Source organism: Bubalus kerabau, chromosome 4, assembly GCF_029407905.1.
Source record: "Bubalus kerabau isolate K-KA32 ecotype Philippines breed swamp buffalo chromosome 4, PCC_UOA_SB_1v2, whole genome shotgun sequence".
Taxonomy (NCBI): domain Eukaryota; kingdom Metazoa; phylum Chordata; class Mammalia; order Artiodactyla; family Bovidae; genus Bubalus; species Bubalus kerabau.
The window spans coordinates 137,014,393-137,038,081 of NC_073627.1; the positions used below are offsets into that span (position 1 = coordinate 137,014,393).

Here is a 23,689-nt window from a genome sequence, read left to right on the forward strand (position 1 = left end):
AAACTGTTAACGAGACAAATTACAGTCCTTTTTTCTACCAACTCCTTGAACTACAGTATCGAGTTATATACTACAGTTCATCAGATTTAGCCACAGTTCAGGCGCTCCTCAGGGCTTCCCAGGTGGCACCAGTGGTAAAGAACCTGCTTGCTAATGCAGGAGATGTAAGAGGTGGGTTCGATCCCTGGGTTGGAATGATCCCTGGAGGAGGGCATGGTAACCCACTCTAGTATTCTTGCCTGGAGAATCCCATGGACTAAGGAGCCTGACAGGCTACAGTCCATGGGGTTGCAAAGAGCCAGACATGATTAAAGAGACTTAGCACGCATGGACAGGGGCTCCACAGCCTCCCTGGGCCAGGAGGTGCCCTGCTGGACAGCACAACCTCTCGGATGTCTCAGAGTGGGTCAACCTGGCCCTGAGCAACCAGGGAGGAGAGAGGATGGTGGAGGAGGGAAGGACAGGGAGGTGTTAGGGGCCACTGTTAGAGGACAGAGGGGTGCAGGGTGGGAAAAAGAGGAGGGGGCAGGGAGGGAATTAGAGTCCCGATGGTTCAGGGACAAGCCATCCCCTCTCTGAGTTGCCCTAACCGCTATGGAGACAGAAATTAGGACACTGTCCCTCCTCCCTCCACTCCTGATCCCCTGCCCAGGAAAAAAACACTTTCAGTGCCGTCTGTTGGAACCAGCAGCCATCTTCTCCTCTGAGATCCTTCAGGTGCTGCTGGTTTCTGTAAAACACAATGGAGAGCAGCCTTGGTCTTAACCGGGGTCCTAGGTTACAGAACTGAGCCTAGTAAACCTTGTTCTGAAATTCTGGCAGATGCAGCCGTAAGCAAAACAAAACCAATGCAGGATCTTTGAAGGGAGCGGACAGAAGAGTCATTATTTTATATACGATTGTATTCTTATAAAACTCTAATGGTTCAACAATAATACGTAAATGTGAGTGTGTGGATGGTGAATGTTAAAAATTATGACAATAAATTCTATAATGAATTATGAGTTGGATAAACTCATAAGGTTATAGAACATTGTAATACAAAGATACAGCCTCAGCAAGAAATGAGTAATTTACCAAAGGAAAACACACATGGAGTTGAGGTATTATAAAACTCTTAACTTAAAATGCTAACTCTTTTCATAAGAAAAATATAGAATAGCTAAAAGATCTCAATTCCTCCTAGATTAATTTATAAATTAAGGTAAAACTCAAAAACCTCAAAACTATTAAAATGATATGACCCCAAATTGTAAACGTCTCTGTATGTGTGTGTGTGTGTGTGTATGTATACATATATAATATACGTATGTTTAGTCACTCAGTCATGTCTGACTCTTTGCGACCCCATGGGCTGTAGCCTGCTGGGCTCCTCTGTCCATGGGGATTCTCCAGGCAAGAATACTGGAGTGGGTTGCCATGCCTTCCTCATACATATATATATATATATATATATATATATATATATATGTACACACACATACACATAGTGAAAATACTTCTATATGTTGACAAAGAAATTTTACTTCAAGTAGATTCAACTTAACAATACTTTTGAAATAAATGTGAAATTCCCACTATGATGAGGAATGGCTTAAAAGTATGTAACAGTCACATAGAAAATTATTATGTAGCTCTGACTCCATCACTGGGTCAGTCATGGGAGGAGTGATTACCCTTCGCCTGCCCTGTTCTAGACGAGGGATGTGGTGACAAGACAGATGAGAAGTAGCATCAGAGCTGCCAGTGGACCAGAACACGGGTTGGGGCTCCCTTCCCCTCCATGCCCTGGTCTCTCTCCAGAGCAGGGGGTGGGCTCCCTTCCCTCCATGCCCCGGTCTCCCTCCATCACCACCTGCCCAGAGAAGAGGAGACCTGACCCACTGCCTCTCCCTGTCTCTACCACAGTCCCAAGCAAGCAGAAGGGCCAGAGCCCCACACTCACCAACAGGCAGTCTGCTTGCTGCATCTCGGGACTGGGCGTTGTTTTCTGCAGCTTCTTTTTCTGCCAAGGGACCAAAATGGAAAGTCAATCTCCATTGGTCAGCCTGTTGTTGTGTGCATGGTCCAGAGCCCCAGACCTTCCTGGGGGACATAAGTGCCAGAAAAGGGCCTCGAAAAAGCAAGGCACTGACCCAGGAGTCACAAACCCACAAACCCCTACAGCTTCTGAGGGGACGCAGTAGGTTCTGCCTTCCCACCTACACCTGTGCTGTGCCCCCCAAGTGGGCATAGACTCAGCACATCTGGGCTCTGCTGATGGCACCCAGACTCTGGTGTGATGCTAAGGGGAACTGAGCACCCCTGCCTGACACCCCCCACACCCCAGGGCTACAGAGTGAGGGTGTCTCAAACAGTAAGGACAGGGCCAGCGCTGCCAACCAGCCTTAGGACAGCTCTCAGCAGGCCAGTCTCCCTCCTACATTCAGCCTAGAGCCCCCAGGCCAGTTGAGAGACTCAGGGACAACAGCATAGGACACACCGGGGACCGTGTCCACCCTGGGCTTTGTTGTGATGCAGTTACTGAGGGTCTGAGGCCACCAGATGCTGGAGAAACCGATCACCTTGTGCCAGCACTCATTAAAGAGACCTAGAAGAGAAGAGACATCCACTGAGTGGTGGGGAGGGCGCTCTTGCCGCACCTCCCTTCCTAGGGACAGGGTGCAGGGTGGGGGCTCAGACACTGAACAAACAACCCCGGGCCTGTGACTGCAAGCGGGATATTCTGAATCTGGAGAGCCCTCAGGGAGGAGAAGAGAAGGGAGAAAATGAAGTAAAATGAAACCCATGTAAAATCTCTGTGCAGTGCTACTGAACCACCCTCTTCTCCTGCCTCCTCCCACCAGACTCGGCCAGGGGGAAGAGGGGACCGTCAGCTGAGTTGGGGGCCCAATGTGATCAGTTTTGTAGGACCAGGTGAGGTGGGAGGAGGAGGGGTTTCCTGGGGAACAAGAGCAGAGACAAGCCAGGAGGAACAGGAGGATTGGGGAGATGGAGGAGGGAGCCAGCACCTCCTCCTTCCCTTCTAGAATCTCACCTGTAAAGTAGCACCATACACATCCGATTAGGACAGCAGCAATTACAGATACAATTTTAATCACCAGCCTTGAAAGGCCTGATGAGGGAGAGAGAGTGATGGGTAGTCTCTGGCTCATGGTTGCTAGCTCTCCAGGAACTGGGGCCTCCCCATGGGGCAGGGTACTTGATTCTTGGTCCACACACTTGATGTTGCTCCAGGGGGTACATTTCATGACCATGACCTTCCCATCAGGGCACCTGGGTACAGACACAGGGGGACCCATCAGGGACAGCTGGCTGGATGAGGAGAAAGAGGGGGCAGCCTCCCGTCCTGGGTCCCCTGACAAGACAGTGGAGGGGAGACAGGCTCTTGCTGTCTGCAGGGGAGGGTCCCCTCACTCCCCATCCCTGGGCGGGAGAACGATCCAGGATTGTGTACTGCGGCTCCCGGGCTCCTACTGAGTGTTCAGAGCTGTCCTTCAGGAGCTGGGCTTCCTCTGCAAGGCCCGCCTGGCTTCCCTGGGCTGCACGGGAAGCTCTGTGGGGGGTGGGGGGGGGCCTCATCCAGGTCAAGGGTCACAAGTTTGACTCATCCTCCAGTTAAATTGGAATATGAGGCCCTCTCATCCACCTGTTGACTCTTCCTACCAATCTCAGCCAATACTGGAGCATCAGAGGATAGTGAATTACTATTGGCCACCGAGTCCCCAAATAGGAAAGATTCAGGTGCTACTGGGGAAAAAGGGGCTGGGTGTGAGGCCTGTCGAGTTGGCTCCGGTTTTATAGGAACCTTGAAGGAACACACACGTGGCCTCCTCATGACTTCTGTCTGCTGTCAGCACTTCGGTCTTTCTAGGCCCCTCCCGAGGAGACGTGGGAAGGGGCCACTGGGAAAGCCGTGCAGGACAAACAGTGGTGGTAGGGAGCACTGCTGCAGGCTCAGGAGACCCCACAGGCACAAGGGAGCTCTGGGAGGTGGGAGGGGCTTCACGGAAGCAGGAGAGAGAAATGGGTACAAGGAAACTCGGGTCTCCTGTGGGTTGGAAGCCCCCCTAGGCTCCTGGGTCTCACCCGGTGCTGCATTTTTGACAGAATTCAGGGGCATCTTCTCCACGGAAAGTGCCAGGTTTGCACTGACACTCAGTGTCCTTGGTCGGGGTGCAGCCATTTTTTTCTTCTTCTCCTAGGGACCAAAGATAAGGTTTTGAGGGTGTGTTTCCCTCATATGTCTCTCAACCCTTCTTCACCACCCAGATCTCCATCCACTCAGTTCAAGAAGTAATTCGGAGGGCTTCCTGGGTGGTCCAGTGGTTAAGAATCCGCCTGTCAAAGCAGGGGACACAGGTTCCATCCCTGGTCTGGGAAGACCCCACATGTTGCGGGGCAGCTAAGCCCGTGTGCCACAACTACTGATCCTGTGCTCTAGGGCCTGTGCACCACGATGAGAAGCAACAAGGAGCAGCCCCCCTCACCACAGCTAGAGAAAGCCCTTGTTCCGCAACAAAGACCCAGAACAGCCAAAAATAAATGAGTTAATCTTTTTTTTAAAGTAATTTTGGGGGCATTTTCTGTGGCAACACACATACACCATCCATAGAACAGCCACTGTTCACGTGTCACCAACCGAGGCATACAAAAGGCACTGTGCATCATTACAGATTGCATCAGGGTTAGGAAGCAAAATGTTTTAGATCACAAATAAGGAGCAAGAAGTGGGCTGGGGTGAGGTGTAATCTGAGATGCTGTGGATGGAGAGGAACCCTTGGTTGATGTCCCAACGGGTGATGCCCTGCTGGAGAGGCAGAGGGACCTCAGGTCATGAAGACTGAAAGAGGCTGAGACCCCAGAGTAGAGGGCATGGCGCCCGCAGGAGCCTGGCCCAGGATCAGACACATCACACAGCTCAAACCCAGCCCTGCCCCACTCCCCCAGGCCTTCTGCACTCTTACCATCCAGCCCCCTCCATCAAGGGACACATTATTCTCCTCTTTCCAGCTGATGTTCTGAAAGACTTCCCTACCAGTTGAAATGCGTTATGCAAGTAACTTCTGTTTTCATTATTTTACTGACCTAAGACAGGATGAAGACCTAGCTGGGCTGGAAATCAGGTCTCTGACTCCTCGTCCCATTTAAATCCCATCTCATCACCCAGCACCCTAACTGCAGGCATGCGGGACCACAGGCTCTGTACCTGATTTGCAAGTCGTGCAAGGTAAGCAAGAAGGGAGGGTGTTTGAATGACTGGTGTAGTCTATCCCATCGGTGCATGGGGCACAACCTCCAATGGCTTCTTCCATATAGAATCCTGGGAAGGAAGGGAAAAGCTGGTGAGAAAATCCCCACAGCATTCCCTGAGGCTGGCAATGTGGCTGCGGAGGCCTCTTTTGGCCATCTGTGGAATCCACAAGGGGAACTCTCCTCAACTGGGCTTTCATCTTTTGATTCTTCATCTAACACATACCCTAGACCAGTACTGCCGACAGAAATATATTACAAGCCACACATCCAAGTCACACTCATAGCTGGCACATTAAACAGTAAAAAGAAAGGTCAGGAGCTTCCCTGGTGGCTCAGTGGTAAAGAATCTCCCTGCCTATGCAGAATACATGGGTTCGATCCCTGGTCTGAGAAGATCGCACATGCTGCAGAGCAGCTAAGCCCACGTGTCACAAACACTGAGCCTGCACTCTACAGCTCGGGAGCCACCACCACTGAGCACACAGGCTGAAACTACTGCAGCCCGTGCACCCGAGAGCCTGTGCTCTGCAACAGGAGAAGCCCCCCAGGGAGAAGCTCAAGTACCGCAACTGGAGAGCAGGCCCCGCTCTCCACAACTAGAGAGAGCCCATGCAGCAACACAGCCTCAGCACAGCCAAAAATAAATACACAGACATGAAGACAAGGGTTGGAGACCAGTCTTATAATCTACCTGGTGGACATAAGTTCTGCTGGGGGCTCCGTTCCAGTGGGGCTGATGACTGCTGGTGAATTTCATCCTTCCTTACAGATATGGCTGAAGCAGCTTTGACCTATGGGGACAAAGCAGGGACAGGCATGAGTGGCTTCCACACTCTCACCCCTTCTAGGATCCACCCCACATTTCCTTGACCACTACCTGCAAAATGAAACAGAACTGGGACCTTTCTTCCCAGCTCTCAACTCTCATTCATGTTTGTTCTTTGGCCTTTTGTGCTAGCAAGTAACTTACACTTAAGTTTTTTCCCCTGTATTTTTTCCTCTTAAAATGTTTATTCCAGAAAGTATGTGCTCAGATATGTCCAACTCTTTGCAACCCCATGGACTGTAGCCCATCAGGCTCCTCTGTCCATGGGATTCTCCCAGCAAGAATTTTGGAGTGAGTTGCCATTTCCTCCTCCAGGGATCTTCCCGACCCAGGGATCAAACTTCAGTCTCTTGCATCTCCTGTGTTGGCAGGCTGGTTCTTTACCACTAGCACCACCTGGGAAGCCCAGAAAGTATGGGCAAGGAAAATTTTTTTTATAAGGACACAGAAACCATAGAGATCCCCTTGATTAGAGAAAACATCCATTATTTTGTGTCTTGACTTCTTCTATTTGACCACGTGTGAATACTCTCAGGCTCTCTCTTTCTTTCTCACAGTGCGTGCACACACACACACACACACATTTTCACAAATGAGGGTTCTGCCATGAATACAATTTTTCATAATCAGGATATAGAATCACATATTGAGTAATGGACTTATGGCTTTAATCCAACAAGCGGTCCCCAAAAGGCAGCTGTCAGTGTTCCACAAAATACCAGAACCACATGGAGAAAGAAGAAATTGCAATATAGGGTTTTGAGCCAAGTCTCTGTGCTAAAAATGACAGAATGGGGCCAGTCTGAAATCACTGGAGTCTGAGGATTCCACCAGGATTAATGTGTTGATTATAGTGTTCTGACGTTCAGGATTGTCTTGTCATTTGGGGGGAGACTGCCCTCATTTGTGGGAAATACACATTCAACTGTCCAGTCATGGGATCTGTCATGTCAGCAGCTATGTTTCAGATGATACAGGAAACAAAGGGTTTTGTATAGTTTTGTAACTTTAATCTGGGAGTGATTTAAAGTAGAAAATGACATGAAGAGGAAAAAAAAGAAAGAAAAACAAAGTGAAAATGGAAACAGCTTATGTTGAGCCCAGTTCAACTGCCTGCATCTAAACAAGATAAAATGCCACCAGTTAAATATTTGGGGACAGCTAAGCTCATATGTGTCCCCTAATCATCCTTTCCCCAGTCTGGGCCTCCTCCGAGTCACCCCAAATTGGTGGACTCTCCCTTCCCTGCCCTCACAATCCTATGCCTTCCTTTCTTCCCTGGTTCTCCTCTCACAGACTCTCTCCCTCAATGTTTTGTTACGAACAGTTTCAAACATCCAACAAAGTTCTAAGATTCATTCATTAAACTCTTATATGCTCACCACCTAAGTTCTGTAACTTAGGTGTATCACATATTTCTTTCTCTATCCATCCCCCTCTGTCCATTCTCCTGTCTTATTTTTATGATGAAATTCATATCTGCAACTTTTAATACATCGGCATTATGTCAGTAACTCAAGCTCAATATTTCTTTACAGTTTACGTCAATGTTAAGATTTCCAAAGAAAGACGTGCACAATCTTACGGGAACCATTCAAAGAGTTTTTTGGTTTTTTTTCAATGCATACAGTTGGGAAATCCAAACCCTCTATCTAGATCATGGAAATTAGCTTGCTTCAAAACATTCCCTCATGCCCCTTCCTCAGTTATCCTAATCTCTAATGTGACCCCAAGAGGGAGTGGCCTTCATCATATGGAGGAAGGTCCCTTTTCTGACAGTAAAGAATCTGCCTGCAACGCAGGAGACCCAGGTTCAATCCCTGTGTCAGGAAGATGCCCTGGAGAAGGGAATGGCAATCCACTCCAGTATTCTTGCCTAGAGAATTCCATGGACAGAGGAGCCTGGCAGGCTACAGTCCATGGGGTTGCAAATTGTTGGGACACGATTGAGCAACTAACACTTTCACCTTTTCATTACAGGGGGTTAAGTGTCAGTTCAAATTCTTTTTCTGCATCTGTTAAGCTGTTCGTATAGTTTTTCTCCTATACACTGGGGTGTGTGTGTGTGTGTGTGTGTGTGTGTGTGTGTGTTTTAAATTTTTAATTAGAGGAGAGTTACTTTATGTGACGTTTCTGGCATAGTTTTTAAAGATCTATTTATTTATGAAGCCACTGCAATGAGAAACCTGGGCACTGCACTGAAGAGCAGCCCCTGCTCACTGCAACTAGAACAAGTCCACGTGCAGCAATGAAGACCTACTGCAGCCAAAAATCTAAATAAATAAATGGATCATATGAAATATTTTTTCAGTTAGGAAAAAAAAAACAAAGACCGACCCACAACATCAGATCAAAACTACTGAATTCCAGGAACCAAAGCTGGATGCACCTGTGCCCAAGTGTGTGTGTATAGCTGGGTTACAGTAAAAATACACTTGTATATTTACAAGTACAAAATATGCTTGGTGGGTTGACCCAGATTCTACTCTTCTAGAAAGTCACCTACTAACGTCATCAGAAAACATATATGGTTTTATTTTCAAATATATTCAATGTAATAATTTTGAAAAAAATCAGAAATGTTTAGTTTTAGGAGGATTATTACTAAATATTATAACCACCACACAGTGGAATACATGCAGCCTTTATTCAATCATACAACAACCATAGGAGCACCCGCTCTGTGCTGCCTGCTTGAGGTTTCAGGAATATATTGACAGCTAGTGAAAACAAGACAGGTAATAAGTAACACAACATCTCTTAGAGCAACCAGTCTACCACAGCTGGCTCCCCTCCCCTCCATGAACCTGATCTCCCTCCTTCACCACTTCCTCTTGGGGCAGAAGATCGAACCAGAACAGCCTTTTCCAGTTTCTACTGCAGTCCTGGGCAAGCAGAAGGGCCAGGGCCCCACGAGGTCCATCACACGCTCATCAGCATGGACTCTGTTGTTTTTCTAGCTTTAGTTGCATTACTTTCTGTTCTAATCTGTACTACTTCCTTCCTCTGTTTACCTTTAGTATGTTCTTCATTTTCTAGTGTCTCACTGTATAGTATTAGGTTATTGATTTGAGATTTTTCTTCTTCCTGAATGCAGTCATTTATAGGCATAAATTTCTTTCTAAGTTTTCAGCTGCTTTAGCTATATCCCATAAGTGTTGGTATATGGTATCTTCAGTTTCATTCATCTTAAAAGATTTTACAATTTCTTTTTTGATATCTTCTTTGACTAATCGGTTATTTGAAAGTGTGTTGTTTAAATTTTATCATAGCTGTGAAGTTCCCCAATTCCTTCCTGTTCGTGATTTCTAATTTCATTCCATTGTGGTGGGAGGGTATGTGTTCTATTATGCCTCTCCTTTTAAATATATTGATATTTGTTTTATGAGCTAGTATATGGTTTATTCTGGAGAATGTTCCATGCACACTTGAGAAGAATGTATTTTGTTATTGACTGGAGTATTCAATAGATGTCCGTTGGTCTAATTGTTTTATAATGTTGTTCAAGTCTACTATTTTCCCGTTGATCTTCTTTCGGTTTATTATGAATCCTTACAGATTAAGGAAATTACATTTCTAAGTGTGATTTGTGTTCTGAGTACTTTTTTCTAGTTTGTTTTTATCTTTGTCATGATTTCTTCCCTTTGGCTTTCTTCTTAATTTTTATATAGCTTTGGGCAAGTTTTATAATTTGTTTTCATACTGAAGAAGTTCTTCCCCTCTCCAAAGTGGTAAGACATTTTTTCTCATATTTTTGCAGTACTCTTCTGGTTTCATATATTACAATTCATTCATTGATCCACCTACTTTTAATTATCCAATAAGAAGAGCATAAGGAAGAAACATCATTCTTTTTCAGAAGGCATCCTAGTTGCTGTATCATCATTATTGAAGAGTGAATTTTTTATCATTAATAGGAAGTGTCATCACCATAACACATTATTAAGGAAAGGTTTTAAAGGTTGGGTGTTTTAAAGAGCATCTTTCATTATTAATAAATATGAGTTAGATGAGAGAGACAGATCCTGCAAGGAAGACTGAGGTCATCTGAAGGAGGCGAGCCCAGGAGGTGAAGGTCAAGCCTAGGGACATGGGGTCCCGGGTTGCGACAGCTCTTCCACGTCTTCAGCTCCGTTCCAGATCACAGAGCCCCTTCCTGTGGGTCGCTGTTTGACTCGCTACAGGTCGGACCCATTTTTCCTCTTGTCTTCCCGCCAGGGCCCAATGGCATGAGCTTTGTTTGAAGGCTCTTCCCTCATCACTGTATTTTTTCTGTGCCTCTTTGTGTCTCTTAATGACTAGGAGCTCCTTGAGAACCAGAATTAGGACTTCCTTCTCTAAGTTCTAGAGGCCCAGGTGGTGCTGTTCAATAGAGTAATCACCAGGTCCTTATGGGAATGGAGCACTTCAAACAGCTTCTCTGAATCAAGATGTGTTGCAAGTGAAAAATACATTCTGAATTTCAAAGACAGTATTTAAGAAAAAAAGTCCAGCAATGTTTTATATTGATTGTTGTTGTTTAGTCACTAAGTCATGTCCAACTGTTTGCGACCCCATGGACTGTAGCCTGCCAGGATCCTCTATCCATGGGATTCTCCAGGCAAGAATACTGGAGTGGGTAGCCACTGCCTTCTCCAGGGGATCAGGGGATCATTCCCTTCTCAGGGGATTTTCCAGACCCAGGGGTGAAACCTGGGTCTCCCGGGTGGCAGACAGATTCTTTACCATCTGAGCCACCAGGGAAACTCCTGAGCTTCCCTGTACCCCATTTTCTCCCCTCTTTCTATAGAGCCCCAACCGCCCCCAGGCTTTCCCATGCTGGTGGGCTCTTCTGAGGCTGCAGAGGCCCCTCCTCATCCGACTGTGTGGCCCCACACTGCCCCTTGCAGTGTCCATCCCCACACCTCTTCAACACATTTCCCCTTAGGCCAAGCTAGCTTCTCCACTGGGCACAGCAGGCTGCAGGTTAGAGCCCATGATCCCATCAGTGGCCCATGAAAAATTTTTCAGTATATTTGTAGAATCTAGAGAAATGGTACAGATGAACCTATTGCAGGGCAGGAGGAGAGACACAAATGTATAGGACACACATCTGGACATGGGATGGGGGTGGAGGTGGGGGAGGGAGGGATGGGATGAACTGGGAGATTGGGATTGACATATATACACCGCCACGTGTAAAATAAATAACTAGTGGGAACCTGCTGCATAGCACAGGGAATTCACCTTCATTCTCTGTGATGACCTAGAGGATTGGGGAGGTCCAAGAGGGAGGGCTATGTGTATATATATAGCTGATTCATTTCATTGTACAGCAGAAAATAATACAATATTGTAAAGCAATTATACTCCAACTTTTAAAAAAAATCTGGAAATCATACAAAACTATTTGCATAGAGTTCAGTCTCAGGTATATTCATCTTTATACCTATTGAGTCCTAAATATAATCTTTAATTATTTTTGTAAGCAAGAAGGGGCCTAGAAAGACCAAAGGTGCTGACAGCAGACAGAAGTCATAATGAGGCCACGAGTGTGCTCCTTCAAGGTTCCCATAAAACCCTGAGCCAACTTGACTGGCCTCACACCCAGCCCTGTTCTCCAGTAGCACCTGAATCTTTCCTATTTAGGGACTTGAAGGTCAATAGTAATTCGCAGTCCTCTGACACTCCAGTGTTGGCTGAGGTTGGCAGGAAGAGTCAACAGGTGGAGGACGCGAGGGCCTCGTATTTAAAGCTTGACTGAAGCATGAAGCTCAGCTTGTGCCCACACCCTTGTGACCCTTGACCTAGATGAGGCCTCCCCTCACAGGACTCCTCCTGCAGCCCAGGGAGGCCAGGGTGGGCCTTGCAGAGGCCCTGCAAGGACAGCTCTGAACACTCAGCAGGAGCCCGGGGGCTGCAGGGCACAAGCCTGGATCCTCTTCCCGCCCAATGAGGGGGAGTGAAGGGATCCTGACCTGCAGACAGCAGGAGCCTGTCCCCTCTCCACTGTCTTGTCAGGAGACCTGGGACAGGAGGTTGCCCCTTCCTTCTCCTCATCCAGCCAGCTGTCCCTGATGGGTCCTCTACGTCATCCCTGTGTCTGTACCCAGGTGCCCTGAGGAAGCTCGTGGCCATGGCCTATACCCCCTGGAGCAATGTCAAGTGTGTGGACCAAGAATCAGGTACCCTGGCCCATGAGGAGACTCCCTCTCCCTCCTCAAGCAGTTCACACACACATACACACACTCACACACACACTTTTACAAATAAGCATTATACATAGTGCAAACAAACAAAAAATCAGATTACAGGATCAAATGTTAAGGAACTATCCTCAGGTTTTAAAAGACATTGATCTTTTGTGTATTAACTATAGGGTTTGTTTTGTGAAGCCCAAGAATACTGAAGTGGGTAGCCTGTCCCTTCTCCAGGGGAACCTCCCAACCCAGGAATTGAATCGGAGTCTCCTGCATTGCACGGGAGTCTTTACCAGCTGAGCTACCCAGGAAGCCCCACATATGACAACTTATATCTATAAAAGTCTATTTTAAGTTGATAACAAGTGCGACCCCATTCTAAAGCTCATCATTTTTAGTCTCCTACGCCCAACATTGTACATTTTTGATGTCACTTTTCACATCTTTTCTTCTTGAATATTCCTTTGTTAATTATTGTAATCCTAGTTATTTTTACTGCTTTTGTCTTTAAGCTTCATATTAGCTTTATAAGTAATCAAACCAGTACTGTTACTAAATATTTACCTTCCAGTGAAATTTATTCTTTCTTATCTGTTCTTGTTATTATTTAATGGCTTTTATTTTCAGCTTAAAAAAATTTTTTTAACATCTGTTTTAAGGCCAGTTTAGTGATTAACTCCTTTAGCTTTTGTTTGGTAACCATAACCATAATGTGCTCAGTCATGTCCGACTTTTTGGAGCCCACCAGGCTCCTCTGCCCGTGGAATTTTCCAGGCGAGAATACTGGAATGAGTTGCCATGTCCTCCTCCAGAGGATCTTCCCCACCCAGGGATGGAACCTGCATCTCCCGAGTCTCCTGAATTGGCAGGCGAGTTCTTTACCACTCTTGACCATTCTTTAGGGCCAGCTGTCTGGAAAACTGTTTCTCTCTCTTCGATTAATGAATAATCACTTTGCCATGTAGAGTATTACTGGTTAGAGGTTTTTTTCCTTTTAGCATTTTGAATATATTGTGCCACTCCCTTCTGACTTGCAATTTTTGTGCTGAAAAGTCTGTTGATAGCCTTATGGGGGTTCCCTTGTATGTAACAAGTTGTTTTTCTCTTGCTGTTTTTAATATTCTCTCCATTATGTTTAACTTTTGACATTTTAATTATAATGTGTCTTAGTAAGGATCTCTTTAAGGCAGCAGCAGCAGTAGCAGCAAGGATCTCTTTAGGGTCCTTATTTGGAACTTTCTGAGCTTCCTGTATCTAGATGTGTGATTCCTTCCCCACATTAGGTAAGTTTTCAGTCATTATTTAATCAAATAAGTTTTCTGCCCCTTTCTAGTTCTCCTTTGGAGCCCTATAATGCAGTATTGCCCTATAATGTCCTTTAATGTTGTCCCATAAGTTCCTGAAGCTATCTTCACTTTATTTCATTCTTTTTCTTCTCTGATGTTCTGACTGGGCAAGTTCCACTGCTTTGTCTTTTTTTAAAACATTTTGAAAAATATATATTTGTCTATTTGGTTGCATCAGGTCTTAGTTTTGTCACGTGGCTCTTTTGTTGCAGTGCATGGACTCTCAGGTTGTGGTGTGTGAGCTCAGCAGTTGCAGTGTGTGCTTAGTTGCACCGTGGCATATGGGACCTCAGTTCCCTGACCAGGGATTGAACCTACATCTTCTGCATTGCTTTCTGGTAGCTCAGCTGGTAAAGAATCCACTTGCAGTGCAGGGGACCTCAGTTCAATTCCTGGGTCGGGAAGATCTGCTAGAGAAGGGACAGGCTACCCACTCCAGTAATCTTGGGCTTTCCTGATGGCTCATCTGGTAAAGGATCCGCCTGCAATGCGGGAGACCTGGGTTTGATCCTTGGGTTGAGAGAAACCCCTGGAGAAGGGAACGGCTACCCATTCCAGCATTCTGGCCTGGAGAATTTCATGGACTGTATAGTCCAGTTCAGTTCAGTCGCTCAGTTGTGTCCAACTCTTTGCGATCCCATGTATTGCAACACGCCAGGCCTCCCTGTCCATCACCAACTCCCGGAGTTCACTCAAACTCATGTCCATGGAGTCAGTGATGCCATCCAGCCATCTCATCCCCTTCTCCTCCTGCCTCCAATACCTCCCAGCATCAGAGTCTTTTCCAATGAGTCAAATCTTCGCATGAGGTGGCCAAAGGCCTGGAGATTCAGCTTTAGCATCAGTCCTTCCAAAGAACACCCAGGACTGATCTCCTTCAGAATGGACTGGTTGGATCTCCTTGCAGTCCATGGGACTCTTAAGAGTCTTCTCCGACACCACAGTTCGAAGGCATCAATTCTTTGGCGCTCAACTTTCTTCACAGTCCAACTCTCACATCCGTACATGACCACTGGAAAAACCATAGCCTTGACTAGACGGACTTTGTTGGCTAAGTAATGTCTCCGCTTTTCAATATGCTACCTAGGTTGGTCATAACTTTCCTTCCAAGGAGTGTCTTTTAATTTCATGGCTGCAATCACCATCTGCAGTGATTTTGGAGCCCAGAAAAATAAAGTCTGACACTGTTTCCCCATCTATTTCCCATGAAGTGATGGGACCAGATGCCATGATCTTCGCTTTCTGAATGTTGAGCTTTAAGCCAACTTTTTCACTCTCCTCTTTCACTTTCATCAAGAGGCTTCTTAGTTCCTCTTCACTTTCTGCCATAAGGGTGGTGTCATCTGCATATCTGAGGTTATTGATGTTTCTCCCGGCAATCTTGATTCCAGCTTGTGCTTCTTCCAACCCAGCGTTTCTCATGATGTACTCTGCATAGAAGTTAAATAAGCAGGGTGACAATATACAGCCGTGATGTACTCCTTTTCCTATTTGGAACCAGTCTGTTGTTCCATGTCCAGTTCTAACTGTTGCTTCCTGACCTGCATACAGTTTCTCAAGAGGCAGGTCAGGTGGTCTGGTAGTCCCATCTCTTTCAGAATTTTCCACAGTTTATCGTGATCCACACAGTCCAAGGGGTCGCAAATAGTCAGACAGGACTGAGTGAATTTCACTTTCACTTTCCCCTGCACTGTAAGCTGGAGTCTTAACCACTGGGCCACCAGGGAAGTTTCCACTGCTTTGTCTTTGAGATGACTGATCCTTTCTTTACTTTACCTAGTCTGCTGCTGAACCCTTCTATTGTTTTTCAGGTCAGTTATTGTATGTTTCAGCTCTGTGGCTTCTATTTGACAGTTTCTTATATTTCCCATCTCTTTCTTGAAGTTCTCACTGTGTTCATCCATTCTTCTCCCCAGTTCAGCAAGCTTCTTTATGACCATTACTTTGAACTCTTTATCAACTAAATTATTTATCTCCATTTCATTAAGGCTTCTTCCTAAGGCTTTATCTCATTTAGTGACTTGGAACAGGTTTCTCTGTTTCTTCATTTTGCTTGACTCTCTGTGTTTCTTTCTATACAGTAGATGAAACCCCCTCTCTCCCAGTCTTGAAGGAGTTGCCTTGTGTAAGAAATGAATTTTTCATTCAGCCTGCTCTTAGTCATCTCTCAAACTCTTGGGATTGTTGAAGCAGCCTACTATATTTTTTAAGAGTTCCCAGTAGTTGAGCATGTGCCAAGACCTGTCCTATTGCAACGGAGCAGGACACTATGGTCCTTGCCCCTCCCCCCACTACGTCCTTTGCCTGCCTCTTGTCTATGGAAAACTTCAGTCCAAGAATAAGTTTCATCAAAGAAGTGAGAAATGCAGAAACTAAAGAAAATAGTCAAAGGAGACCAAATAATAATAATGTAGTCATTAAGCTTAGTCAAGGATCTTTCTTTCTTTCTCAAGGGCTATAGATAATATTCTGAGCCATATCCTGTGAGCTGTCTTTTTTTTTTTTTAATTAATTTAATTGGAGGCTAATTACAATATTGTAGTGGTTTTTGCCATACATTGACATGAATCAGCCGTGGGTGAACATGTGTTCCTCATCCTGAACCCCCTCCCACCTCCTTCCCCATCCCATCTCTCAGGGTCATCCCAGTGCACCGGCCCTGAGCACCCTGTCTCATGCATCGAACCGAGACTGGAGATCTAGTTAACTATGATAATATACATGTTTCAATGCTATTCTCTCAAATCATCCCACCCTCATCTTCTCCCACAGAGTCCAAAAGTCTGTTCTTTATATCTGTGTCTCTTTTGCTGTCTCCCATACAGGTTATCGTTACCATCTTTCTAAATTCCGTATACATGTATTAGTATACTGTACTGGTGTTTTTCTTTCTGACTTACTTCACTCTGTATAATAGGCTCCAGTTTCATCCACCTCATTAGAACTGATTCAAATGCACTCTTTTTAATAGCTGAGTAAGATTCCATTGTGTACCACAGCTTTCTTATCCATTCATCTGCTGATGGACATCTAGGTTGCTTCCATGACCTAGCTATTGTAAACTGTGCTGCGATGAACATTCGAGTACACATGTTTATTTCAATTCTGGTTTCCTTGGTGTGTATGCCCAGCAGTGGGATTGCTGGGTCATATGGCAGTTCGATTTCCAGTTTTTAAAGGAATCTCCACCCTGTTCTCCATAGTGGCTGTACTAGTTTGCATTCCCACCAACAGTGTAAGAGGGTTCCCTTTTCTCCACACCCTCTCCAGCATTTATTGTTTGTGGATCCGTGTGAGATGGTATCTCACTGTGGTTTTGATTTGCATTTCTCTGATAATGAGTGATGTTGAGCATCTTCATGGTGAGCTGTCTTACAGATACTGAAACCCCAAGTGGGGAAGTTAACTACATGATGACCAGACTGTACCCAGGATATGAGCTGCCACAATTCCAAGAACTGGCCTCAGAGAAATGGAAACAAATGGACCCTGGAACTGGACCTAAAACAATTAAGATGATGTTGGTCAGACCACCGATGATCAATTTGAAGATGACTATCAGAGCTGACTCTGCTGTTTCTGTATGTGTCTCCCTCCTAATTTCTGTCTATAAAAGCTCTTGCCCACAGGTTGCCGGTGGGGGCAGGGAGTCGGCCTTCAGAGAGACGTTCACCACTCTCGCCCCCCAGTTGTAAGCATCTGAAATAAAGCAAACTTTCCTTACCACCAACCTGGAGTGTTTATTGGCTTTTGGGCAGAGAGCAGCCAGACCCACACACACACTTGCAGTAACACTATCCCAAAGGGGAAGATCTCAGTGCCTAGATTCAGGTTGACTGGAAGTCAGCCACATACACACACAAAGAAATTTACAGGCCAATATTCTTGATGAACACAAACGCAAAAGTCATCAACAAAATATTAGAAAGCTGAATTCAACAATACATTAAAAGGACCATACAACATAATCAGTGGGATTTATTCTAAGGATGCAAACTATGGTTCAAAATTTACAAATAAAAAAAAAAATCACAGTCAATGTGATATACCACATTAGTAAAATGAAGAACAAAAGTCATATGATCATCTCAATGGGTACAAAAAAAGCATTTGACAAATTCAATATTGATTTATGATAAAACTCTCAACAAAGCAGACATAGAGGAAATACACCTCAACAAATAAAACCCTATGTGACAAGGCCACAGCAAACACCACATTCCATAGTGAAAAGCTGAAATTATCTCCTCTAAGATCAGGAACAAGATAAAGACACTCACTTTTGTCATCTTTATTTAACATAGTATTAGAAGTCCCAGCCAGAGCGATTAGGTAAGAAAAAGAAATAAAAAGCATCCAACTTGGAATGGAGGAACTAAAAGTGTCACATTTTGCAGGTGACATGATATTATGTATAGAAAATGCTAAACACTCCATTGAAAAAAAACCTCTTAAGACTAATAAATGAAGCCAGTATAGTTACAGGATATAAACATCAATATGAAAACATATGGTGCATTTCTTTACATGAATAACAAACCAGCAGAAAGAGAAATAAGAAAACAATCTAATTTACGGTGGCATCAAAAAAATAAAATTCCTATGAATAAGTTGAATAAATTTAGCCAAGGAGGTCAAAGACCTGTACATTGAAAACTGCACAAATAAATGGAAAAATAGTCCATGCTTATGGATTTGAATAATCAATATTTGTAAATGTCCATATACCCACAGAAATCTATAGATTCAATGCAATTTTTATCAAAATTTCAATGGCACTTTTCACAGAAATAAGACAAAGAATTAAACTTTTTACAGAACCACAAAAGACTCTGAAGAGCCAAAGTAATTTTTTAGAAAAGATGAGGAAGGCTGGTGGCATCTTGCTTCTTGATTTCAAACTATGCAAGTGAAAGTGTTAGTCGCTCAGTTGTGTCCAGCTTTGCGATCCCATGGACTGTAGCCAGCCAGGCTCCTCTGTCCATGGAATTTTCCAGGCAAGAATAATGGAGTGGGTACCCATTCCCTTCTCCAAGGGATCTTCCCAACCCAGGGATCAACTCTGGGTCTCCCCCACTGCAGGCAGATTCTTTACCATCTGAGTCACCAGGGAAGCCCTGTATTGGAAAGGGAGAGTCTTAACCACTGGACCACCAGGGAAGTTCCTTAATGAAGGATTTTTGCGTGTATAATAGATGTTGGTCAGTATTTTTTTTTTTTTGGTAATGTCATTGTAAGTTTTTGATACCAGGGTTGTGCTGGCTTTATAAAACAGTGAAGAACTGTTGCCTGTTCATATTTTCTGAAAGAATTGGTATAAGACTGATATTATTTTTTCTATGAATATTTATAGAATTCCTCAATGAAACTACATGGGCCTGCAGTTTTCATTGCTGTAAGATTTTAAGTGATGAATTCTAATTCATAAAAAGATAAAGGATTAATCAGATTTTCTTTTCATCTTGTATTTGTTTTGCTAAGTAATATTCTCAAGGAATTTGTCCATTTTATTCAAGTTCAAATTTATTTGACATTAAATTATTCCTAAGTTCCCCTTATTGTCCTTTCTATGGCTGCAGAGTTTGTTATAATATCTTATCATTAATTGTTGATACTGGTATTTTTTGTTTTTTTGGCCTTTTTTCTTTTAAAATTTGGTTTGTTAATTTTGTTCATCATTTCAGAGAATCAACACTTGGTTTGTCAATTCCTTTCATTATTTGTATTCTATTTCATTGATTTCTACTCATAGTATTATTTTTTCCCTATTCTTCTGAGTTTAATTTACACTTATTTTATGGTGATTTAAAAATGTGAATCTTCAGGTCGCTTTTTTTTCTTTACTTTAAAAAAATTTTACTCCCCACTTCTCCCAACCCCCTATTCTTTTTAATAGAACATCTTTAATTGGAAGAGCTTCCCAGGTGGCACCAGTGGTAAAGAACCCACCTGCCAATGCAAGAGACTTAAAGAGATGTGGGTTCAGTCCCTGGGTCGGGAAGATTCCCAGGGGGAGGACACAACAACCCACTCCATTCTTGCCTGGAGAATCCCTTGGACAGAGGAGCATGGCGAGCTACAGTCCATAGGGTTACAAAGGCTAGGACACAACTGAAGTGACTTAGCATGCACTCACACTTTAATTCGGAGAAGGTGATGGCACCCCACTCCAGTACTCTTGCCTGGAAAATCCCATTGACGGAGGAGCCTGGTAGGCTGCAGTCCATGGGGTCACTAAAGAGTCGGACACGACTGAGTGACTTCACTTTCACTTTTCACTTTCATGCATTGGAGAAGGAAATGGCAACCCACTCCAGGGTTCTTGCCTGGAGAATCCCAGGGACGGGGGAGCCTGGTGGGCTGCCGTCTATGGAGTCGCACAGAGTCGGACACGACTGAAGTGACTTAGCAGCAGCAGCAGCAGCACACTTTAATTGAAAACTGCAGTTTAAGCACTGTGTTAGCAGCTTTTCACAAGTTTCCACTTAGTATATATTCATTACTATTTGTTTTTAAATTCAAAAAAAATATTCTTTTGATTTCATCTAAGAACCATAATGATTTGAAGGATGTTGCTTAATAGTCAAATTTTGGAGTTCTTTTCTAGAGATCATTCTTGACTAGCAATGTAATTTCATTAAAGTCAGAGAATAGAGTTTATATGATTTCATTGCTTTTAAACTTATTTAGACTTTCTAAATTGTCTAGAATGTGGTCTATCTTAGTGGAAGTACCACATTCATCAAAAAAGAATGAGTCTTCATTAGATGTTGCAAGCGTGCTCTCTGAATGTCAATTAAATCAAGATGTTTGATTTTTCTTTTTCTTTTTTTATTAATTTGGTCTCTCTGTGCAGCTTCGAGGATGTTAGTTCCTCAACCAATGAACCTGTTGTGCCCTCCATAAGACAGCAGAGTCCTAACAACTGAACGGTCAGGGGAATTCCTGTTATGGTTAACAGCGTTACTTTTGCTGTTGTTTAGTGGCTAAGTTGTGAGAGACTCTGAGACCCCCTGGACTGTAGCCTGCCAGGCTCCTCTATGGGATATTCCAGCAAGCAGGCTGGAGTGGGTTGCCATTTCCTCCTCCAGGGGATCTTCCCCAGCCTAGGGATCTAACCTGTGTCTCCTTCATTGGCAGACAGATTCTTTACCGCTGAACCACTGGGGAAGCCCGATAATGTTACTACCCTTTTTCATTTTCATTAAAGGGTGATATGATAGTCCTTTGATTTCATCCATTTTTGCTTTATGTATTTTTAAAGCTCTTTTATTAGGCACAATATATTTATGGTTAAGATGTCTTCCTGATGAATTGACACTTGTAACACTACAAATGTACGTTTAAAAAATCTTTGGTAACATCAGATGAAAACTTGAAATAGTCTTCTATGGACCTGGGCAATCCTTCAGCATTGACATTCAGTTATCTCTATTCTGTCCCCAGCTTGCCGGTCACATTTCCCACCACCCAGATCAATACCCTCCATGCCCCTCAGAGCAGGACACAACACTAACATTAGTGCAGGCATCTTAGAACCCACACCACCCACGCATTCAGGGGGAGTCCTGTCTGCAGCCTGCTGAGTAGCCCTGTGCAGGGGCTGTGGGGCACCGGGGACAAGGCGAGGTCCTTGCTTTCCTCAGGGCAGTTCTGGCCACAGGAACCTGAGGCAGAGACAGCGATTCCCGTAAAGTCACCAAGGTGAAAAGAGCCTGGAAGGGCTGCAAGGCAGATGTGACAAGACTCCCAGTGGCAGAGAACAGGTGTGGACATGGAGGGAAAAGTCCCACAGTGCCAGGATCACAGAGAAGAACGAAGTCAAAGTAACGGGAGTGGGGGTGGGGGGGGGTGGGATGGACGAGGAGCAGGCTTCCTGGTGTGTAATCTCCATTTCGGGCTGTTTGAGAGACAAACACTGGGGTGCACCAGGTGCGGTGGAGAGGTGAGACTTTGCCACTCACAGACTTGTGGTGTGTGTGTGTGGAGAGTGGGTTGGGGGTGTGAGAGAGAGAGAGAGAGGAGGGAGACAGGAGGGCTGCGGTGGAGCAGCAGCGTGGGACAAAAGAGAGGGAAACGAGGGAACTTCCCTGGCGTCCAGTGGTTAGGGTGCCTCACTTTCACTGCGGGGGTCAAGGCTGGATCCTAGGTTGGGAACTAAGATTCCTGCAGCCTTTGAGCCTTGGCCAATTAAAAGAAAGAAAGGAACTGAGAACGGAGGATGGGTCGTGGAAGTGTCTTCAGTTCGGCTCAGCAATTTGTCCACCGCTACCAAGCTGGTGAAGTTAGAGCTGAGTCCCGAGTAGGGATTTCCTTTCCTGCTTCTTACCACTTACTTCCCGCAAGTGATGCAATACTGTTAGCTGGGTTTGCAGAGTCTAGTTGGACCTTGCTGTGTTCCCATGTGACTTCCCGGAGCTGATGTAACTGTTTTAGGGTCTAGCTTGATTTTCACTATCCCTTGATAGGTTACCCAAAACAACACTACTCTTTCCTCCCTGGGGACAAATGGGCCCTAAAAGCTGCACCGTTTCGTTTTTTTGTTTGTTTTGTTTTGGTTTTTTTTGAACAAAAGATTCTTTAAATTCTATAGTGCTTTACAATTTTCAAGCGATTCACACACAGGATTTCATATAATCTCACAATAACTCTTCTTTTCCCCTCATCCCTATCTTGACCCTCCCTGCTTCCCTCTCCTCACTGGTAACCACCAGGTTTTCTCTGTATCCCTGAGTCTGCTTCTTTTTTGTGTGTTACTCACTAGTTTGTTGTAATTTTTCTATTGCACGTGCAAGTGTAAGTAACGTGTAAGTAACATCATACAGGGTTTCTCTTTTACTCTAAACCTCATCAGCTGTGACAAAGCCATCGTGTCAGACTTGTTCTCAAGGTCTTCCTGTGCTCTGAGACCTGTTTCTTTTAAGATTTGTGTGACTGTGGGGTTGTTTTTACAAGTAAAAAGACAGCTAGGTTAACAGTAGACCCTTCCGCCTGGAGTTCAGGGCAGCCATTAAATAGTTTTTTCAGGATGCATGCCACACCTGTTTCAGACTCAAAACAGAAATCAAAAGAACATCTTCAGACCCTTTCCTCCTAAACTAGACAGAGCCCCTGAGGCTAGCCGCCTGACTAGGGTAAATCCTGTAAGCCCTGTGGGTTGCTGCGGAAGCAAGTGGAAGGAATTTGCAAAATGACTGACAGCAGCCGAGAAGGGGTGCTGAATGCAAGGGAGGGTGGGAAAGCTACTTTTCTGTACAAATCGAGGGGAAGAATAGATGCGATGAGCATATTCTAGAATCTCAACAAAAAAGGGGAGGGGAGAGGAAAAAGAAGAAGGGACACGGGAGGGAGGAGAGGGGAAGGAAGGGGAGCGGAGAAGCTTGCAAAAGAGTTTTCCATTCTTTTCCCTTTGGAATTTACTTCTGGGACAGCCAGACAAGCCTAGGACCGGGACGGAGAACACAGGCTCTTCTCCCTCTGGGCCCGGGTCGGTCCCGCCAGGCCCTGAACCTGCTCCTTCCCCGCATGCAGCCCACGGTAGATCTCGCTCGGACATGCCCCGGCCGCAGCTGACCCGGGCATGCGCACCGCCGGGTCTTTTCCCGCCGCCATTTACCGGCCACCCGGCGCGCGTTCCGGAGTGGTACCCGCGGTGGTACTCACCCACAACACGACACCCATGACGAAGACGAGGTACCCGAACCGAAGTTTGGGGCCACCGGAGCGCCCTGCACCGGCGCTCGAGGAGGCCGGTGCCTTCCGTCCCCGCTGCCGCTTGCGGTCGGGCAGCGTTCGCTGTCGAGGTCCCCGCAGGTTGATGGCAGGCACAGTCATGAGGAATCTTCACCGTCGTCCGTGGAACTTGGAAACCCGCCTCTGATGGCCAGACGTCGGAGCTCCTCGGTATACCGCCGCGGGGCTCCTCGGTATACCGCCGCGGGGCTCCTCGGTATACCGCCGCGGGGCTCCTCGGTATACCGCCGCGGGGCTCCTCGGTATACCGCCGCGGGGCTCCTCGGTATACCGCCGCGGGGCTCCTCGGTATACCGCCGCGGGGCTCCTCGGTATACCGCCGCGCGGCT

General features: G+C 45.4%; 2 protein-coding genes across 2 annotated transcripts; both read right to left on the reverse strand.

Moving 5' to 3' along the window:
* Nucleotides 1–1,601: 1,601 nt before the first annotated feature.
* On the reverse strand, nt 1,602–4,280 carry LOC129650980 (tumor necrosis factor receptor superfamily member 10B-like). Its single transcript, XM_055579731.1, has 4 exons — nt 4,256–4,280; nt 4,090–4,201; nt 3,038–3,276; nt 1,602–2,590 (listed from the first exon to the last, which is right to left on the reverse strand). The coding sequence occupies exons 1-4, from the start codon at nt 4,278–4,280 to the stop codon at nt 2,400–2,402; spliced, it is 567 nt and encodes a 188-aa protein (XP_055435706.1). The 3' UTR covers nt 1,602–2,399.
* A 717-nt stretch (nt 4,281–4,997) lies between these two features.
* LOC129650353 (tumor necrosis factor receptor superfamily member 10D-like) lies at nt 4,998–23,609 on the reverse strand. The gene is made up of 3 exons (XM_055578735.1): nt 23,271–23,609; nt 5,948–6,047; nt 4,998–5,323 (listed from the first exon to the last, which is right to left on the reverse strand). Exons 1-3 carry the CDS (start codon nt 23,439–23,441, stop codon nt 5,175–5,177), a joined length of 420 nt encoding a protein of 139 aa, XP_055434710.1. The 5' UTR covers nt 23,442–23,609; the 3' UTR covers nt 4,998–5,174.
* Nucleotides 23,610–23,689: the final 80 nt, after the last annotated feature.